Source organism: Leptonychotes weddellii, chromosome 3 (assembly GCF_054177405.1).
Source record: "Leptonychotes weddellii isolate Sample4059 chromosome 3, ASM5417740v2, whole genome shotgun sequence".
Classification (NCBI taxonomy): Eukaryota; Metazoa; Chordata; class Mammalia; order Carnivora; family Phocidae; genus Leptonychotes; species Leptonychotes weddellii.
Window position 1 is genome coordinate 31,864,752 of NC_138371.1, and position 18,798 is coordinate 31,883,549.

General features: G+C 42.4%; 1 protein-coding gene across 9 annotated transcripts in view; it reads right to left on the bottom strand.

The window, feature by feature from the left end:
* The window catches only part of SPATS2L (spermatogenesis associated serine rich 2 like), a 162,445-nt gene that overhangs the window by 11,806 nt on the left and 131,841 nt on the right, over positions 1–18,798 (bottom strand). For all 9 annotated transcript variants that reach the window (XM_081813901.1, XM_081813900.1, XM_081813897.1 and 6 more), the window contains one exon: positions 3,952–4,010. In XM_081813901.1, the coding sequence (XP_081670027.1) occupies positions 3,952–4,010 (59 nt within the window). The remainder of the gene's footprint in view (positions 1–3,951; positions 4,011–18,798) is intronic.

Below are 18,798 nucleotides of genomic sequence, written 5' to 3' on the forward strand. Positions count from 1 at the left end.
GGACCACTGAAGCATATTTAGCACTTATACCTTTGATTATATGTTTGCCATTATAATTCAACATAGGAACGGGACTAAAGTCTGCAGGATGAATAAACGATTCTTGAGCAGGAAGCTGAAACAAAGTACTTTGCTCTTGCAAACATAAAAAAGAAATTCCGAAGGCCTAGACTTGGTGAGCAGATAGTAAAGGGGTCAGCAGACCATGAATGACTACTCAGTTAAACAGATCTGACTTTTCTTAATGGATCATTTGTGGGACTGGTAACAATTAGGGATAATTGTACTTTTTGAGAAGAACTTGGGCATTCACACAAAAGATTTTGTAGAAATAGATATAAATGGGCCCTAAAATAGGAATGCAGGTGCAAGATCACCAATAAATTCTGAGCTTACCCTCATGCAAATGTGCATGAAAATGAATACTTTTGCATCAGCAAGCACTGGGATGAGTTTTACATATAGTCACATTAACATTTCAAAGCCTTTCATTATGAAAAAGCCTTAAAACTGGAGATCTAAAGCCAATATTCTGTGGGGACACTAACATTTTCACCTCAAAAACATCAATCACAGAAACAAAAAGCAAAAACAAAACCAGATCAGATCCTAAGATTCATTGATCCTAAAATTTAAAACAGAATAATAAGTTATGTTTTGAAAGCATCATCGTTTTGGAAATCTGTAGAGGGAGACAGTTTCATACAGCTTTCATTTTCACTGCATTCAGGACTTCATTAATATTATTGAGCTACTTTTATAAACACTATCTGGTATGCTGAAATCCATTTTCTCAATAGGATTTTGAAATTCCTTCAAGTTTTTGGAACACATTGGAAGCTTGCTCGTGTTGCAAGAACCATGGAAAATTTTAGGGCTTCTCAAATAATACTCCTTAGCAGAGGGTGGACTTGAAATCCTGGGGGGAGGAGCTGGGACACAAAGCTTGTTTCAAGCACAAAGATTCTTTGAAATCCTTTTTATTCTTGTGAGCTCTGCATTTTACCTCACAACATATCTGCGTTTCTGTTACTATGTTTTCTTCCCATATCTTCAATAAATTTGATACTCCAAGAACACACCTATTTTGGCCTTCAGTTCCCTCAAACAGAGTCTGAGACCATAGCACCGCAACATGCTTTGTTTCTTCATCTGTCAACGTAATAATCATATTACCTTGTAGGGTTATTGTGGAACTAAATGAAATAACCTACGTGACGTGTTTAGTATCATACACTAAAAAATGCTAACCTCACACATTAATAAAGTGAGATATGTTCATCTAGAATATACTTCCTTTTTTTTTTTTTTTGCAATTACTAATATTGGATCCCACAGCCTACAGACACTGAGTTAATTACAATAATTCATTTAACAAATATTATGAAGTACCTACAGTCTTCTCGGCACTATGTTAGATGCCGTGACAGACAGAGGAGCTTATGCTATAATTGAGGAAATAGGTCTGTAACATGTACAGCAAATAGAAAATGTGGAAAGTACTCTGGAGATCATAGATGAGCACGCTCAAGATGGTGGTTGGAAATTCTTAGTGGAGGGAAATTCAATGGCTCTTTCTACCTGTGGAGACACACGCCTGTGTCACCTGAGAGATGCTGCATAGCCCCTTTGGCCTCCATTTCCTGGCGGTCCTCTGACAGAGGAGGCTGGACTGACCCCTTCGCAGGTGAGTGCTTTTCCCTTTTTGTACACATACTGTGTCAGGCACTGCCTAAGAGCCTGGCATATATTTCCTCCTTTTATCTTTACAATAACCATTTGAGATAGATACTATTCTTATTCCCCCTCTTCTGATAAGTAACCTTGGACTTTGAGAAGTTTAACAAAATGGGTCAAGGTCACACAGCTAGTAAATGGGTGGAACTTGGATTTGAATTCAGTCCTGCTAGCCCCCAGTGCATGCAAAACGGCTTCCCTGGGGCTCTGGGCAGTTCTAAAACCAGGAGCCGTGGACCAATGACAGAGGTTAGGCAAACCAATCTCGCCCTTTCAGCTAGGCTAAAGCTCCCTGTGTGCAGGTCCCAAAGTGTGCTGTTCGCTGTTTAACCCAGTTTGAGACAGTTGGTAACACATAAGCAAGCACACAGTACGTGTTTATTGATTGAGTGGATTTTAAAAATGGGGATGCTCTCCAGAGATGCTCCAAATCCCACAGGTCTTGGCACCTAATATTATTGTCTCAAGAAGATAGAATGAGCATGTGAGATCTGAGGTCTATTGATAACCTTTTAGGAAGTGATGTGCTGGTAACTTTACATTTTGGTACCAGAGACACTCTTGTGTCTGTGTTGGCTGTTAACATTTTTATCAGCAGGACATGAAACTGACAACAAAGAATAAGCTACACCTGAGAAACAGGGAAAAGCCCAGATCATGTGGTAAGCAACTTTTCTGAAGGAATCAACAAACTTCGTAAGAATACAATAATTTCACAGACAGAGGGATTGTGTAACTACCTAAATATTCCACAGCCGAACCCTGAATCACATTTCATTTTATTTAATAAAACTTGCTGAATTTGAGGTTCTCACACATTGCTTAAAGTCATTTAAAAAATTTGTGTAACAAAAATACCGATCGCTATTTTTCATAAAGTGACTACTGAATTACGGCCAAGGGCCAGGAAAGAAAAATAGAAAAAGAATGAAGAATCTGGTCGATCCTTTGTTCTGGTAAAAAGAAAGGCACAGTGGCCAAAGGGGAAGGAATTAGCTGGTTGGGGTGCAGACTGCCATTCATCCAATTAACGAGATAAAATCTGGGTGAGGATGGAGAATTTAAAATGCGCAGGAGATAAGAATTGTAAGACTAGATCCCAGCTGAAAAATACGGTCTTAGGGAAGGTTCCGTCAACGACAGCGACAGCAGACTGCATTTGATCCTAAGAGAGGGCTCAGCAGCCCCACTGTGGCCTGGTGTTGCAGCTGACGGGGCAATCTCGTCTCACGTACAATGTTCCACCCATGAACCCCAGCCTATTCGAGAGAGTTTAAATCTGTCCTACTATCTGTTGAATAGCTTTACGACCGTTGGACAAATTTAGAACCAAAAATAAGTTTAAAGATAATACAGTAAATCCAACCCAGGGTATACTAATATTTTAAGATTGTCTGAGGGTGTTTATTATTTAAACAGGGTATTTGGGACATTAAACAGTCTCATTTGTGATTTCAACTTAAAACATGTAATTGATTTTCTTTTGAGGTGTTAAGTTAGCAGCTGTCAGCAGATTTGACTGAATTTGTAAACAGAATCGGGAGTGTTTTAAGAAAACTTCACTTAGTACGTCTCTAAGTTTGAATTATTAATCTTATAAGAGCTGCTTAAAAGCTTGGAACATGTTGCCCTTAGGCTGGTGAGGTTGCCTTGTCAGGCATCTGAAGTGCTCGGAAAAAAAAATCAGACGCGTTAAATTTATAGATGTGATTCAAAATGTTAAAGGGATTTTAAGTAAAGTTTCAAATGGACTGTTTTTTTTAAGGGAATGTAATTTGTTAAACTTGAGTTAGTTGAACCTAAGAAAGAACAAGTGAAAAGGATCGTATGAGTAACATAGCAAGATACGTAAGTTGTGAAAGCATACAACTGATGTTTTATAAATTTAATTCTAAACGCAATGTCATTTTAAACCCCGTTAACTATAAGTAACCCTTTATATGCCCCCAATTTCCAATAACTCAGCTGACACCTATTCTTTGCTGAGTACCCGCTCTGCTGTGCGCTCAGTGGGGCCTGCTACTTCTATCCTCGGGCCACGTGAGGCTCCCAAGGTTTCCAGGGGCTAAGTGACTTGCCTGAGGTCACAGAGCTCATGAGCCAGGATTTCGGTGTGAATTTTAGGACCTCGCTCAGAGTCCATATCACTGCCAGTCGACCTATGGGTTGCTTCTGACCAGGAGGCTCCTAACCGAACAACCATGTGTTACTTACTGGCTTCTTCTTTAACTTTATCCATTTCTGCCATTAATGAAACTTCTTTGTCAATGATGCTGGGAAGGGAAAAACAAAAACAAAAGCAAAGAATGCTTAATCAAAGAGAAACTTTTAATAAGCACTGGAAGCAAAAGAAAAATTATTGTCATTAAACAAAATACAAAATTGCCATAAATATTCCTATGTTACAATGCCAGCAGCACCCTCTGCCCTTCCAAAAATGAGGCTGCACGGAAGGGATGCTCCCAAGTATTGCACAGTGACATCTGCTGATTAAATCACTGTCAGCAAATCTAAACAAAAAAAGCCTTTCAGAATTGTGCTGCTTTGAATTTAAGTTTGGGAGTATTTTTGCCCTGTGGATTCCAAAGTTCCACCACCGTATGAAGAGTATTTGAGAAGCCAGCACTCAGGTGATCAAGGGCTGTGGGTCACAAATGCCTCTGTGCCTCGCTCCCCCAGACACTGGCTGGGGGGCTGGGAGGTGGGCCCATCTCTGGTGCAGATGGCCCGGGGACCTACTTTGGGAAATAGGGCCTGGGTCAATCCATCCATGTGTTCTATAATATGAGTCTATGCCTTCTCGTTCCCCCAAAGAAGCATTCCAACTTCAAATTAACTTTTTTCCCCCCACTATATTTCTTTTTTGGTTAGTTCTTTGAAAAAGTGTAACCTTCATAAAGTAAATAATGATCTGCCCAAAAGTTCACTTCTCTCCCATCCTGACTCCTAGTTCCCCTCACAACGAACACAGCATCAGAATTCCTTTATCCGGGTGACTCTCGAACAATACCTTGAACTGTGCACGTCCTCTTACACGCATTTTTTTGGGTAAACACAATACAGTACCATAAATGTATTGTCTTTATGATTTTCTTAATAACATTTTCGCTTCTCTAGCTTCCTTTATTGTAAGAACACACTATATAATACATACAACAAACAAAACGTGTGTTAATCGACCCTTTATGGTATCAGTAAGGCTTCTGGTCAAAGGAGGCTATAAGTTAAGTTTTGGGGGAGTCAAAAGTTATATGCAGACTTTAGGCTGCGCGGGGGGTGGGCACCCCAATCCCCTCCCCTCCACTGCTCAAGGGTCAGCTGTATATCCTTGAACAGATTTTTAGGTATATATAAACATAGATGTGAGGTGTTCTTAAATTTTTATTTCAACCATAACTATTTCAATATATATCTCAAAAAGATAAGGACTTTTGGGATTATAACCACAGTATTACTAGAATACCTAAAAACATTAACAATAATTTAATGTTATCTGGTATCTATTCAGTGTTCAAATTTCCCTAATTGTCCCATACATATTTTTTAAAATTTTTTATTAACATATAATGTATTATTTGTTCCAGAGGTACAGGTCTGTGATTCATCAGTCTTACACAATTCACAGCGCTCACCATAGCACATACCCTCCCCCAATGTCCATCGCCCAGCCACCCCATCCCTCCCACCCCCCTCCACTCCAGCAACCCTCAGTTTGTTTCCTGAGATAGAGTCTCTTATGGTTTGTCTCCCCCTCCGGTTTTGTCTTGTTTCATTTTTTCCCCTCCCTTCCCCTATGATCCTCTGTCTTGTTTCCCATACATATTTTTTAACAATTTGTTTGAACCAGGATCTAAATAAGTACCATCCACTGCAATTGGTTGATTGTCTATGAAATCTCTTTTCATCTCTTACCCGCCTTTGCAACTCATTTACTGAAGAAACCAGGTTGTTTGTCCTATTAAGTTGTCCAAGGTCTGAGTTTTGCTGACTGCATCTTCATGGTATTACTTAACTCATTCTTTTAATTTTCCTATGAATTTGTTATGAGATATAAAAATCTGATTAATCCAGATTTGTTTTTATTTCAGGAAGGATACCTTATGTTATCTACTTCCATCAACAGACATATAATGACACAACACAGTTATAAATATTCCTCTTAGAAAAAAAATCAAACCTGAATGTATTCAAATTCCAACATCTCATAACAAATTTATAGGAAATACAAAGGACACCTCTATTTTTTATAATTATTAGCAGTCATTGATGATGGTTGCCTAGTTAAATAGGGTTTTTTTTTTTTTAAAGATTTTAAAAGGGAATTTGTTTTTATTTATTTATTTATTTATTTATTTATTTATTTTAAAGATTTTATTTATTTTTTAGAGAGCGAGCGAGCGAGAAACAGCATGAGAGGGGAGAGGGTCAGAGGGAGAAGCAGGCTCCCCGCCGAGCCGGGAGCCCGATGTGGGACTCGATCCCAGGACCCTGGGATCATGACCTGAGCCGAAGGCAGACGCCCAACCATCTGAGCCACCCAGGCGCCCTAAAGATTTTATTTATTTATTCATGAGAGACAGAGAGAGAGAGAGAGGCAGAGGGAGAAGCAGGCTCCCCGCCGAGCCGGGAGCCCGATGTGGGACTCGATCCCAGGACCCTGAGATCATGACCTGAGCTGAAGGCAGACGCTTAACGACTGAGCCACCCAGGCGCCCTAAATAGGGTTTTAAGAAGAATGGGGATATTCAAATTCTATTACTCCTTCTTCATTTATTTACTTTGAAGTCTTCCACAAAGAGAAACTTACCCTTATCAACTATTTGGGTTAATATGTAGAGTACAATTTACATAGGTAAGCAGGATAAATGCTGGTAGATCCGTTTTCAAAATGATAGTTGGTTCCTTAGCATCCCTCCAAAGTAACCAATGAGATTTTTTTGCTTGTTTGTAGTTTATGAACTCATAATTAACGTGCTTCCATACACGGCAGCAAGCATCCATAGTTATTACCTCTCTGTTCCAACAGATGTACTTTTTTTTCCTCCATCAGGTGTACTTCTAAAAACTTAAAGTGTATTGAAAATTTCTTTCCTCTTAAGAGGAATATTTTGTAATATTCATCAGGGTAAGAAGTGTCTTTGGGCTATGTCTATAGGAGCATCCAGATGATGGAACCTGAACACTTGGGAGAGTCAGGACTGTGCACTGAGACACTCAGCTCGTTCCAACCAGGAAATCCTAATGGAAAGAACTGACGCGTCCAGTGAATGGCAAACTCTCCAGAACTGGGCACTAAGCCTAATCCATCAAGTGCAGATATCAACTGTCCCCATGACGCAAATGGCTTAAGGTCACTGGATATGGTCACTTTGGTGTGACAGCACATCAGGAGACCTGTACCTTATTTATTGGCATTAAATAGGTATGATGTCAATGTGGTGTTTTTTTTTTTTTGATGTCAGTGTGTTTTAAATATAGGAAATACAAAAGAAGGAAGTCTTTATCCCATCTCTGTCGCAGTGTATTTGGCTCCCTTCCCTGGAGGTGTCCACTATCACCAGCTTCTTGCATTTCTTTCCAGAAACCATCTATTCACAAACCAGCATATGTTTCTTAATCATATGAAATGCTGAGTTAAGTCATGCTTGTGCCTCTGTGATTAGGAGGTATATTTAGCTTCTCTGTCAAGTTCACACATGTAGCCAATAGGGGCCAAGCAATTTTTTGTTTTTGTGTTTAACAACCCTCCCAGAGAGGGCAGTTCTATGTTAGTTTAGGAAAATGAGGCTAATTGATGAGCTGTTAGAGATAAGGTGAGAACCTAGAAATCTGGAGTCAGAAGCCCCAATTACAACAATACGTTTCAGCTACTCTGTGTGAGGACATGTTTTGAATTTTTATCCCTTATAGAAAGAGAGGCAGAAGAGAGAGGGAGGAGTCAGCATGAAGGCTGGGAACTGTGCAGGGTGACACAAAGGCGAGAGGACCTGCCGAACTTACTGGGGAAAAAGCGAAAAACCAGACGGGAGAAAATGATGATGGCAAGAAGAAACTCCCCCCCCCCCCAAACAACTGGTAGGCTTCTAATTAGAGTCTCTGGGATCTGAAAGCATGTAAGGTATGTAGCTAAAGGAAATTCATGCACAGGATACAAGAGTGGGTGTGGTCAGCCTTCCCGAGTGGCAGCCTCCCATAGTCCTCCTACCCACCCAGTTCCCAAACAAGGCCCAGAGCCTGGAGGCTGGGAGCCCTGCACCCTGTGTGTGTGTTGGGAGGGGAGAATGGTGGAGGAAGGGGCCTTTGCTAATTTCTTTACCAGCTGCAAGATCGGGATAAATTCTTGTGATTAAATTTGTTCACATAATTATGTGCCCAGAGAGTTTACAAGATGGACATTTGGGGTATAATACATATCCCCAGCTCCAACACATCCTCAACAAAGCTGGATATTCATACAGTGGTTAGTTTTGGGCCTTCCGGGCGAGCAACAGGAGGGATGAAGGTTTTCACAATAAATTGTTAATCTGCCCACTTGAGGATGTGAAGGAGCCTGTGAAGTCGGCATCAAACCATGCTTCCATTCCTCTGGGTATTTCAAGTAAAGATTGTACTCAAGAGTCTTAGTAATGCAAGCACGGCTATGTACGACTACTTTCAAAACTCGAGTGCATAAAGGCAAGCCAGGGATCTCTGCTGAGTCCGGACCCTGCGCAGAACCGATGAACTGAATGCAAACCAGGGTTCAGTGCCAGCCTGAAGCAGCTCCCTCCGAGCCTCCCTCCGGAATCTCAAGAAGGTACACCTGAGGGTTTCTTTGGGCTTCACTTTCAAAGCAGCAGGACTGTGGAAGGGAAGAGTACTGTGGGAAGTAGATACAGAGGATGAAGAGGAGGTAGTAGTAAAGGTCAGACAGCGAGGAGCCAGACCAAAGGAGGGGTCAAAGAGGAAAGACTGCACCTAAAACCTTCCAAGGCCTGGTCTCATATCCAGCTCCACGAGCACGTTCGTCAGCTCCATGCGCGTTAAGTCCTACTGGATCTTCTTAGAGGTCCTGCGGCAGATACATACACTGAGTGCACCTCATGAAAAACTCTGCAGGCTGGCAAGGACAGAAGGTGCTGGGCAAAACCCTGGGATGGAGGAGTTAGCAGATATGGAGGGCAGGAAGTCTTGAGAGGAATGACATCAGAGAATTGAAAAGGCAAGGAGAAATCACAGGCAGTGTCGCAGACCACATTCCTACTGAGGAGCTTAAAGGTCACGTGTTTGCTTTTTAGGGACACCTGTGCAGACAGATGTCAGCCCTGAGTTGCTTCAAAATGAGAGCTGATCATAACTAACACATCCTGAGTGCTTACTGTGTGCTAGGCACATTAGGTAGAGCACCGGCACCTTATTGCAATGACCTTGTTTAAGCTTCATGAAACTCCAGAAGGTATGAGCTCTACTCTCTCTTCACCACAGGGCCTTAGCACATGCCCTTCTCTCTGCTGGAAGACAGCCCTCCTCCCCAGCCCTGCCTTTCTTCATTTCATTAACTGTGAGTCTTCCTTCAGGTCTCCACTAAATCATCACTTTTTCAGGGAAACCCTGAGTTTTAAAAAACCTCTGTTCAACTTAATGGTCTGAGACTATTGCAGGTTGCTCAACAAGAAACTGCTCAATAGTAACGATAGCCAAATTATGGAAAGACCCCAAATGTCCACTGAGGGATGAATGGATAAAGAGATATGGTGTGTGTGTATATATTCCATATATATATATATGGAATATTATTCAGCCATCAAAAAGAATGAAATCTTACCATTTGCAACAACATGGATGGAGCTACAGAGTATAATGCTAACCGAAATAAGTTAGGCAGAGAAAGACAAGTACCATATGATTTCACTCATATGTGGAATTTAAGAAACAAAACAGATGACCATAGAGGAAGAGGAAAAAAAAAAAGAGAAGGGGAAACAAACCATAAGAGACTCTTAACTATAGAGAACAAACTGAGGGTTGCTGGAGGGGAGCTGGACGGGGGGATGGGCTAAGTGGGTGATGGGCACTTGTGAGGAGCACTCGGTGTTATATGTAAGTGATGAATCACTAAATTCTCCTGAAACCAATATTACACTATATGTCAACTAACTAGAATTTAAATAAAAACTTGAAACATAAAAAGAAGAAAAAGAAACTGCTCAATAGTGACGTGCAGGGGAGACAACGTATTCATTTTTCTGTGGGATAACAATAATGACACTTCTTAATTGGTATACTGTAGTGCTTGCATATAAATCGTGTTTAAGCAAAAATTTATATAATTTCTGCCACTGATGGAATCTAATCATTTGAGACATAAGCTTATGAATAAAAGTGCAATGGTAATCACCAAACCACATAGGGTTTGGCTCAGAATCAAAACAGGTAGTTGATGATTCTGCATGCAAACTAGGGTGGCAATAAATTATTGAAATTTGTGTTTTCCCCCACTGATCATCAGCAATTCTTGGTTTTGAACATTTTTGCTTTGAAACAGTAATCCTCTGTACTTGACAGAAATACAGAACTCTTTAACTACTCTTTCACTGACCACTCTAAGTTCCTCTTTTTTTTAAATTTAAGGTTATTTATTTACTTATTTGAGAGCGAGAGAAAGCATGCGCAGGAGCAGGGGGAGAGGGCCAGAGGGGGAGGGGCAAAGGGGGAGGGAGAGGGACAAGCCAACTTCCTGCTGAACACGTGGGGCTCTATCTCAGGACCCCGAGATCCAGACCTGAGCCAAAATCAAGAGTCTGAGGCTCAACCAACTGAGCCACCCAGGTGACCCCCACTAGACATTCTTCAAATAGTTGGATAAAGTCCTCCGGAGGGCACCAGACTTAAGACACACTGAAAATGTTCTACATAAACCGAGCTCACATAAAACCTATGCTGACCTCACATGTTTCAGATATGCCCTCTATCCTTCCAAAAACACATCTTCTCATTTTATCTAAACTGTCTGGATAGTAAAATTTTATTCTGTTGCCATAAAAAAGCTTTTATTATTAAAGCAATAAGGTGTAAGGAGGAGATTACCATGGCAAAGCCTTTACGGTTTATTATATAGTTAATCACAGAGATAAAGTGTCATTTTATAAAAATGTTGCCACTGTCTTGATTCTCTTCTACAGAGGACTTATAATAACAATAATAAAAAGAATCAGAAAGGCACTTTAGCAAGAAGAGATTTATCATTTTCTGCTCTGTGAAAGATTCTTCTTTAAACCCGGAGACTAAGACACTGAGTGACAAAACCGCTTCCTTTTGAAGCTGGGGTGAGCCACGTCGAGTCTGTCCTTCATAAATAAAGATGCTGGGATAGGGAGCAGCCATGGGACTGTCAGTGGTTGATAAGCTGGCGAGCAGAACCTGCTGGTGGGTACTGAGGAATGAAAGCAGAATTTCAAAGGGAATTTCAAGAAATCAAACTGCCGGGACAGCTGGATTCGACGTTAAAGAGTTAATACTAGACCACATTTCATCTCGGTGAGTTTGCCTCAGGGAGGCTGCAGTGAGAAATTGCCCGGGACCATCTGATCCCAGACAATTTGGCTTCAGGACCCTCTTGTGGATGAAGTGCTTCAGTTCAGAGCCTTCTTAGCTCCTCAGCTGCCAAGCAGAACAAAGCAGGTGGAGCGGAGGGGCCGAGGCCGCAGCGGGATGGGTGCCGAGCATGCTCTGTCCCCCAGCCCCAGCCCGGCAGACGGAAAGAGAGCGTGGCAATGGCTGGGGAGACAGGATGCCAATGACCTCGAGGGTGAAGTTTCAGTCTTTGTGGCCTGTACCAAACAGCATAAAGAGTAATGTAAAAACATGGCCCCTGCTGTGGGCTGCGCTCCTGCCCATGGCATCAGGGGGAAGGCCTGTGAACGCCCAGAGGAGTACCAGCTTCAGTGTCCAGGGGCCACCATGTGGGCCGAGGTGAGGAGCCAGGGCTGACGGAGGAGGCAGCTGGTACTGCCCACCAGGTGGATGGCAGGGAAACTCCCTTTATTGGACGTTTAAGGGGTACTATGCTGTTACCATGGGTGCCATTTCCAGGCCAGCTCCCCAAGTGTTACCAGGAATTCCCGGGCCCAGGGTAAAACCCGTGTCTCAACTACTGCTGTCGTCAACAGAGCTTCTGTCCTGGGCTGACCGGCACAGAGGCGGTGAGGCCGCGGTGGTTTTCTATTCCTAGGGCCAGGGGACTGGCGGCTCCACCACCTGCAACAGGTGCCTGCAAACGGCACCCATGATCTCGCATGCTGCCAAGTCCCCGTTCCTCCTTTCTCTGCTCTGCTTCCTGAAGGGTTGCAGAATACGCCCCCTCCCCCCAAATACAGCAGTACGGTGTACTGACTATTGTGAACTCCAGGCACTTGAAAAACAGCCAGTGCAGGGAGAGGCGGTATCTAAACTTCCCTCATCTGACTAAAGACAGGGCCTCCAAGGAACTCAATTGTCACAAATCCCCTCCTGGCGATTTTTGCCAACCAGGTAAGACTGCTGACTCCTGTCACAGGAGCCCAGAAGGTGACACCACACCCAGACACACTTTGTCACAAATGATCATACCTCCCGTCTGTTCTTCTAAGGGCCCACTCATCTTTCCTAGAATCATTTACTCTCCCCTGAGAGGCCTATATCCCCCCACCCCTGTCCCTGTCAAAATGGTATGTAGTTCTGAATTCTGAGCCACCTCGGGAGCTTCTTCCCTTTTCCCTGGGTATCTCCCATGTAGACATGAGGTACACACGTTAATAAACTTCTGTTCGTTTTCCTCTTATTAATCTGTCTTATTACAGGGGTCTCAGCCAAAGCCCCGGAGGGTAGAGGGAAAGTTGTTTTTCCCTCCATCCCCATCTTGTCCCTCTCCTGTACCCTGTATGCTGGTCACTGGTATCATGTGATTTGTGTGACTCCTTTTCCTTCCCATGTGATCACATCCTCTAAAGTCTACCCCAGACATGTCTCTCTTGCCCTTCTCTACAGCCCCTGTGGCCGGTTTCACTCCATGCTCATTATTAAGTAGTTGGCTATGTTTCATTCTTTAGTTTTGTTGCGATTCCTCGGTCTGTCGCCTTCTACTCTGTACCTTTTTCCATTTGATTTTACAACCACCTGCCTTCTTTTTTATAATTGGAACTCTTCTTTTCCAAATGCAGCAGTGGTGACAAATTGATCTTTCTAAACATCTCCTGAATTCCATACTGTTATCTGGTAAACACGGCAAAACCCAACATACGTGTCCATGGCACGTAGACTGGGGTTGGGACACAGCCCTTTGAAGAGGTGCCTAGTAATCGGGACTATCGGGGAAAGGAAGTGGCGGTGCCTCTAAGCATGAATCACACTCAAAATATAAAGCAATTAAAAGCCCTCTGGCTGTCCACGAATGCAATAAGTGCACTCAATTTGCCAATCAGGCTGAAGCCCGTTTTATTTCTCTTTCTTTTATCTGAGGTAATATTATCTGTTAATGTTAATATGACTTAGTTGCGTATTTTATATTGGAATCCTACAGTGATTTAAATCACGGTCAATGAATATTTCATCACACTCTCTGAGGTGCACTTCTGGAATGAGACATGTGCAGATTTAGCATAAGGACTGACTCCCGATACTTATAAAATCCAGGAGTTCCTCAAAAAGCAAATAGTTAATTGAAAAAAAAAATCCACAAGGATTCTTTCTCTTCTTGGAGTCTTAAAAATGGTATCAGAGTTGCAAAATCCTATAAATTCTACCAGTCCCACAATACCACAAGCTCAGCTGAAAAATCTACCCTCCTTGTATACCTCCATTTAGAATTTTACATAGGATTTCACTTAGTAATATAATTTCTTGTCTTTACTAATTACTTCTTCTTCTCTCAACTGATTGATTGCCCCGAGTTTGTACCAGGCCAAGCCTTTTGTTCACATACAGAGTCTGCCCCAAATTCTCCAAGAACTGGAAGTCCACTGAATCCAAAGAAAAATACTGAAACAAGTAATCTTCAAGCAATGTCTAGAGGCTTGTCTACAAGTTTGCCTGACTTGGACTCAGAACCTTGGGTAGAAGTTAAAAAGAGACATCGTCCATCTCCAGTGAAATTGAAGGAATCATCATCTCTACCTGAAGAGGCATCAGATCAGCTGTATCCTTCAGATGAACAAGAGCAAGAAGAACTTGATTTTTTATTTGATGAAGAGATAGAACAAATAGAAGGACGAAAAAACACATTTACTGATTGGTCTGATAATGATTCAGATTATGAAATTGATGACCAGGATTTAAACAAGATTTTGATTGTAACTCAAGACACCACCTTACATGAGAAAACATCCTGGAGGAGATCGAACAGGCAACCACATGTCTCGGGCAAAAATTACATCTGAACTTGCTAAAGTCACTAATGATGGCTTATACTACTATGAACAGGATCTATGGATGGAGGAAGATGAAAACAAACACACAGCCATAAAGGTAATATTTTCTGGGTAATATTTCTGCCGATACTAGTTTTTTTATTATGTTGCTCCCTGTATTTTCCTAAACTTGAGGCTTTATTTTATTAAATTTTGAATATAAATAAATTTAATTTTGAAAAATAATAAAAAAAAGTTTTGTTTTGTTTCTTTCCATGGAGATCACTATCCAGAGAAAGTAACTTACCTGTATTTCAGTTTCTATAGCTTAAACATTATATCATTTACTCCCACCCCCTTAAAAAAAAAAAAAACCCAAACTAAGACTACCACTATGGAAAAGAAGGCAGACTTGTATCTGTGGATGTTTAACTGTCTTACAGCACAAGGGGGCCATTTAAGGCACTGAGTTAACATTCTTCACAGTTTTATTTCATCTTACATGCTCATTAAAAAAGCTGGAAAATATAGAAAGCAGTATAAAATAAAACCAATTTCAAAATGAAACAAGGCAAAGTATCTCTTCGTTTCATACCCCAAATAGAGTCAAGCACTCAGAACACCAGGGCATTTCTCTCTACTTTGAGTGGGGAGGGGAGGCGTCCATGCAGAAGCCATCACGGTTGTTGAACACAAGGAAGAGCAACAGAAGCTGGAAGAGACTGATGTGGCACCAGGAGTCCCAGCAATGCTGGCCCACGTCTCGCTGAGCTCCTGGCCTCGGGGAGGCTGCTCCTGGCCTCCTGATGGTGCTTGTGTGAGAAGGGGCGGGTGGGCGCCTGAGTTTCCTGGTTTGGGCCCTGAGGCTCTTCCCCACCCAGCATCTCCAGGCTCGCTGCCACTGCTCCTCCTCAGCACCTGCCTTAGTCCGCCTGTACCTTTTCCCATTCGATTCTACAACCACCTGCTTCCCAAGTTGGGGGGGGGGGGCGCAAATGAAATCTTAAACTTTATGTACTTACTCTTTACTTTAGAAAGCAGACTTTCCTAATTTCTGGGATACAGATTAATAGTGGTATACATATATGACTTATACATAAGATTTCGGTTTGAGAGGGATGTGTTCACAATCCATTTATTCATGGCATGAGACCCAGGGAGCATACTCCTCCCAGAGCACACTGTGGTCTCTCTGCTTCAGGTTCCTCGTGTTGTTCCTTCTGCAGGGAACCCTCTCTCTCTTCTCGGCCTGGCAATTCCTAGCCTCACTTCGAGTGCCAGTCCAATGTCACCTCTGCGATGGACCCTTCTCCGGCCAGCCATCAACCCTCCCCGACGCGCATTCCCTTTCCCGGTGTTCGCCATACTGCACCACATGGCTTGTTTCTGTCCACTCCCACTAGACCTTGGACTTTGTTTGGAAGGACACCATCTTTTATCCCTCAGTATTTCTAGCAGTGTCTCCTCAAGCGTGGTCCTTAGACCACGTACACTGGCACCCACTGTATTCATGACACGCAGGTTCCTGGGCTCCCCCCTCACCCACAGAATTAGAGCCTCTGGGAATGGTGTCCAGGTGCTCCCTGTGCCTTCCAAAGTCTGAGAAGCACCGGCTCATGACACGTTTGTCTCCCTATTGGAGGGTTGAATGAAGAATGGGGAAGAGAAGGCAGAGAGAGGGCATGGAAAGATGTGAGAGGGGAAGGGGAGTTGATCTGGTGGCCACGGTGGCCATTCAGAATCAAGGTCCTTTTGCCTTACTTCATCCTCCATCAAGCAACGAACAGTAAAACCATCCTTATCGCATAGCTGGGATCCACTGCATGCTAAATAGAAAGGTGGAAAAAGAGAACTTCTTCCCATTGTCTTGGTACAGAGAGAACGAAATTGACTAAATACTTACTGGAAGGAAAGAGAACCAACGTAGATGGGCCAGGCTAGAGATTCTCTAGAATAATCTGAGAAATGCATATCTTGTAACTAAACTCTTCATAAAACCCCTTGACGGTAGTACCCCGTTTTGTTAAGAAACTCAACCATCTTCAGAGCTAGAATATGTGGAGCTGAGATTTAAATCCTATTCTAACTCTACACAGCATGCCTCCTAATTAAGTGATTAATAAACCTTGGAAGATGTGACTTTTGTTAGAATATGGCTTTCAGTCACTGGAAGAACAGTGTAACTGACATAATAAGGAATTCTGTTATACTGACTGCAGGCACAGCCTGTTATATGATTTCTTGCTGTCCTAGCTGACAAATTGCCCAAAATGACTCCTTAGTCTCCCCCTAAGAGACTACAGAGTCTCCCTCTGTATCAGTGTCATAAACAGAAATAAATCCTAAGATCCATTCTGAAGTTGTGATCTAGGATATCCCAGTTTGGAAACTATAACGTATTTTATATTTACACTAATATATAGGAACAAATTTGTCTTATTTTCCCGCTGAAAATGGATTATACTATAAATTAAAACACACACACACACACACACACACACACACAACACATACTCTCCACCTGGAATTTGCTTCATTCCTTTTTATATCTCTATTCTATCATGAAAACTAACCCTATTCAGGAGCATGTTTTCCAAGCTGATGGGATTGGTAGCGTTCCTCTGCTGAAAAGATTCAGAGATCTTTTCAGATTTCAAGTTGAAATCACAATCAACTTCTTGTCCTCCAGCTCTTATTGTGGGTCTATGATTCCACAAAGAAGGCTACAGTAAAAGGAAAGCTGACCTCCAGTGCCAAGTGTGTGGCGGACATAACATATGGAGGTAATCACACACGGAGCTCAGAAAGGCTATTAATACAAGGTGCTTTTTATGCTGGTTTCCTGGGGACTATACCCAACTGAAAAGGCCAGTTCTGTACTTTTTGTATTTATCAACTCGCTCTTCCTTCATGTCGACTGATTCACTCAGCCCTTGCAGCGGCCCTGGGGAAACATCTAATGCACAGAAAAACCTCGGGGAGGAGAGAAAATAGGAAAAGAGAAGCTTCCACCTCCAAAGAGTGAAATACACCTATTTAGAATGACACATATTCACAAACGAGGCAAGATTTGAAATACAGTGTACCACAGGGACTCGCCTTAGTCACAAAGTCACAGGAACCTTGAGTTTCTCCGTGGTTTATGGTATTTACCCTTTTCACAATTCAGAATGGATCTGGAGCTTATTTCTATTTATTGGACTGGTGCAGAGTAAGGAAAAGGAGTCATTTTGCTCAATTTGTCAGCGAGGACAGTGACAGAAACCATACATAGGGCTCTCCTGAGGCATAAATATATTTATTACCCTCTTCTATCATTGCCTCTTGATATCCTCTGCAGGTGTATGTTCATCTCCATACTGTGAGTTCTTTTAATACGCTGGCATAATCTCGAATGTTGGGTGTGGGGAGAAGGTACAGGTTTGTTTAATTTCCGTCGTATAGTTCTTTGTACAAGTCACAAGCAGGTGGGCACTTAGAAAAACTATCTGATGAGAAGGAAAGAGATCAGTCGGAAAGTCTTTGCTGGTGCAGCTTTTGATCAATGGGAAGATTACATTTATTTCCAAAGCAGAAGGACACGGAGACCTTTTATTAAATTTTGTTTAAAAACCGTAGAAAAGGACAATGGAAGCTTCTGATTTTGTCTTCATTACACATTTAATCTAAGGAGCTGGCAAAATCTAGCAACCATTGAACACGTTGCGGCTATTTAACAGGGAACCAGAGTCTGTGCGGCAATTACGTAACAACGCCAAGTGGCTGCAAAGGTTCCCCACGTCAGCTCTCCCACAGGTAATCCCATTACGAGCATCCCCTGGCGAACGGCCTAGAGAAGAGCATCATTCTGTTAATGGACAACACACTCTTCCAGAACTCTTGACGTTCACGGGTGCACGAGGGATGAGTACCAATTCAGCCACCGTTTTAAAATGGAGTCTATGCTCATTATCTGGGCTTATGTCAATGTCTTCCATGTGACTGAACTCAAAAACCAACTCTGCTTGTTGTCACGGCATCTACTCTGATTCTAGAAACCGCTTCAACTAAGACGTATTTCAACTCGCCCATCAAGGTATACATAGCGCCGCAGTTTCCGTGATTCAGCTAATTAGATGGTCACCAAATATTTGCTCCACCACGACTGCACCCTAAGGGGCAGAGAGACCTGTTTTCCTTCAGCTTAAGTAGCTCAAGGGCCGGCACGGCTGCAGATGTCACCAGTGTGACAGTGGCTGGACACAGGCCATGTGAGCCCAGGAGCACCAAGGAATATTGCCACCTGGCCGAAGCCAAAGAGAAATAATAATCCTCTAAACAGACATTTAATGAAACAGCTCCCTACTGTATCTTTACATACCTCATCCTAATCCTAGTCCCCACTGTGACATTTGGTTTTATGGCAAAATGAGAAAAAGACTCAGGGAGAGACGGAAAGGCTAATGAGAGTGCCTGCCTGCTATTAGCAACAATCCCCGGTTCTTCATTTTTCCATTTTCTCCTCAGGACTGAGTTGAATTCTGTAATGCAAAATAGACAAAAACGCCAAGCCCTCAATTTGCTACACTTCAATATAATTGTTTTTCTGGTCTTGAGGAGACAAAAGTGTAATGTAATGTAGCTAGAAAGTTTACATTTAAAATTTCCTGCAACTGGATCATTTCCTTACACCACACACAAAAATAGACTCCAAATGGTT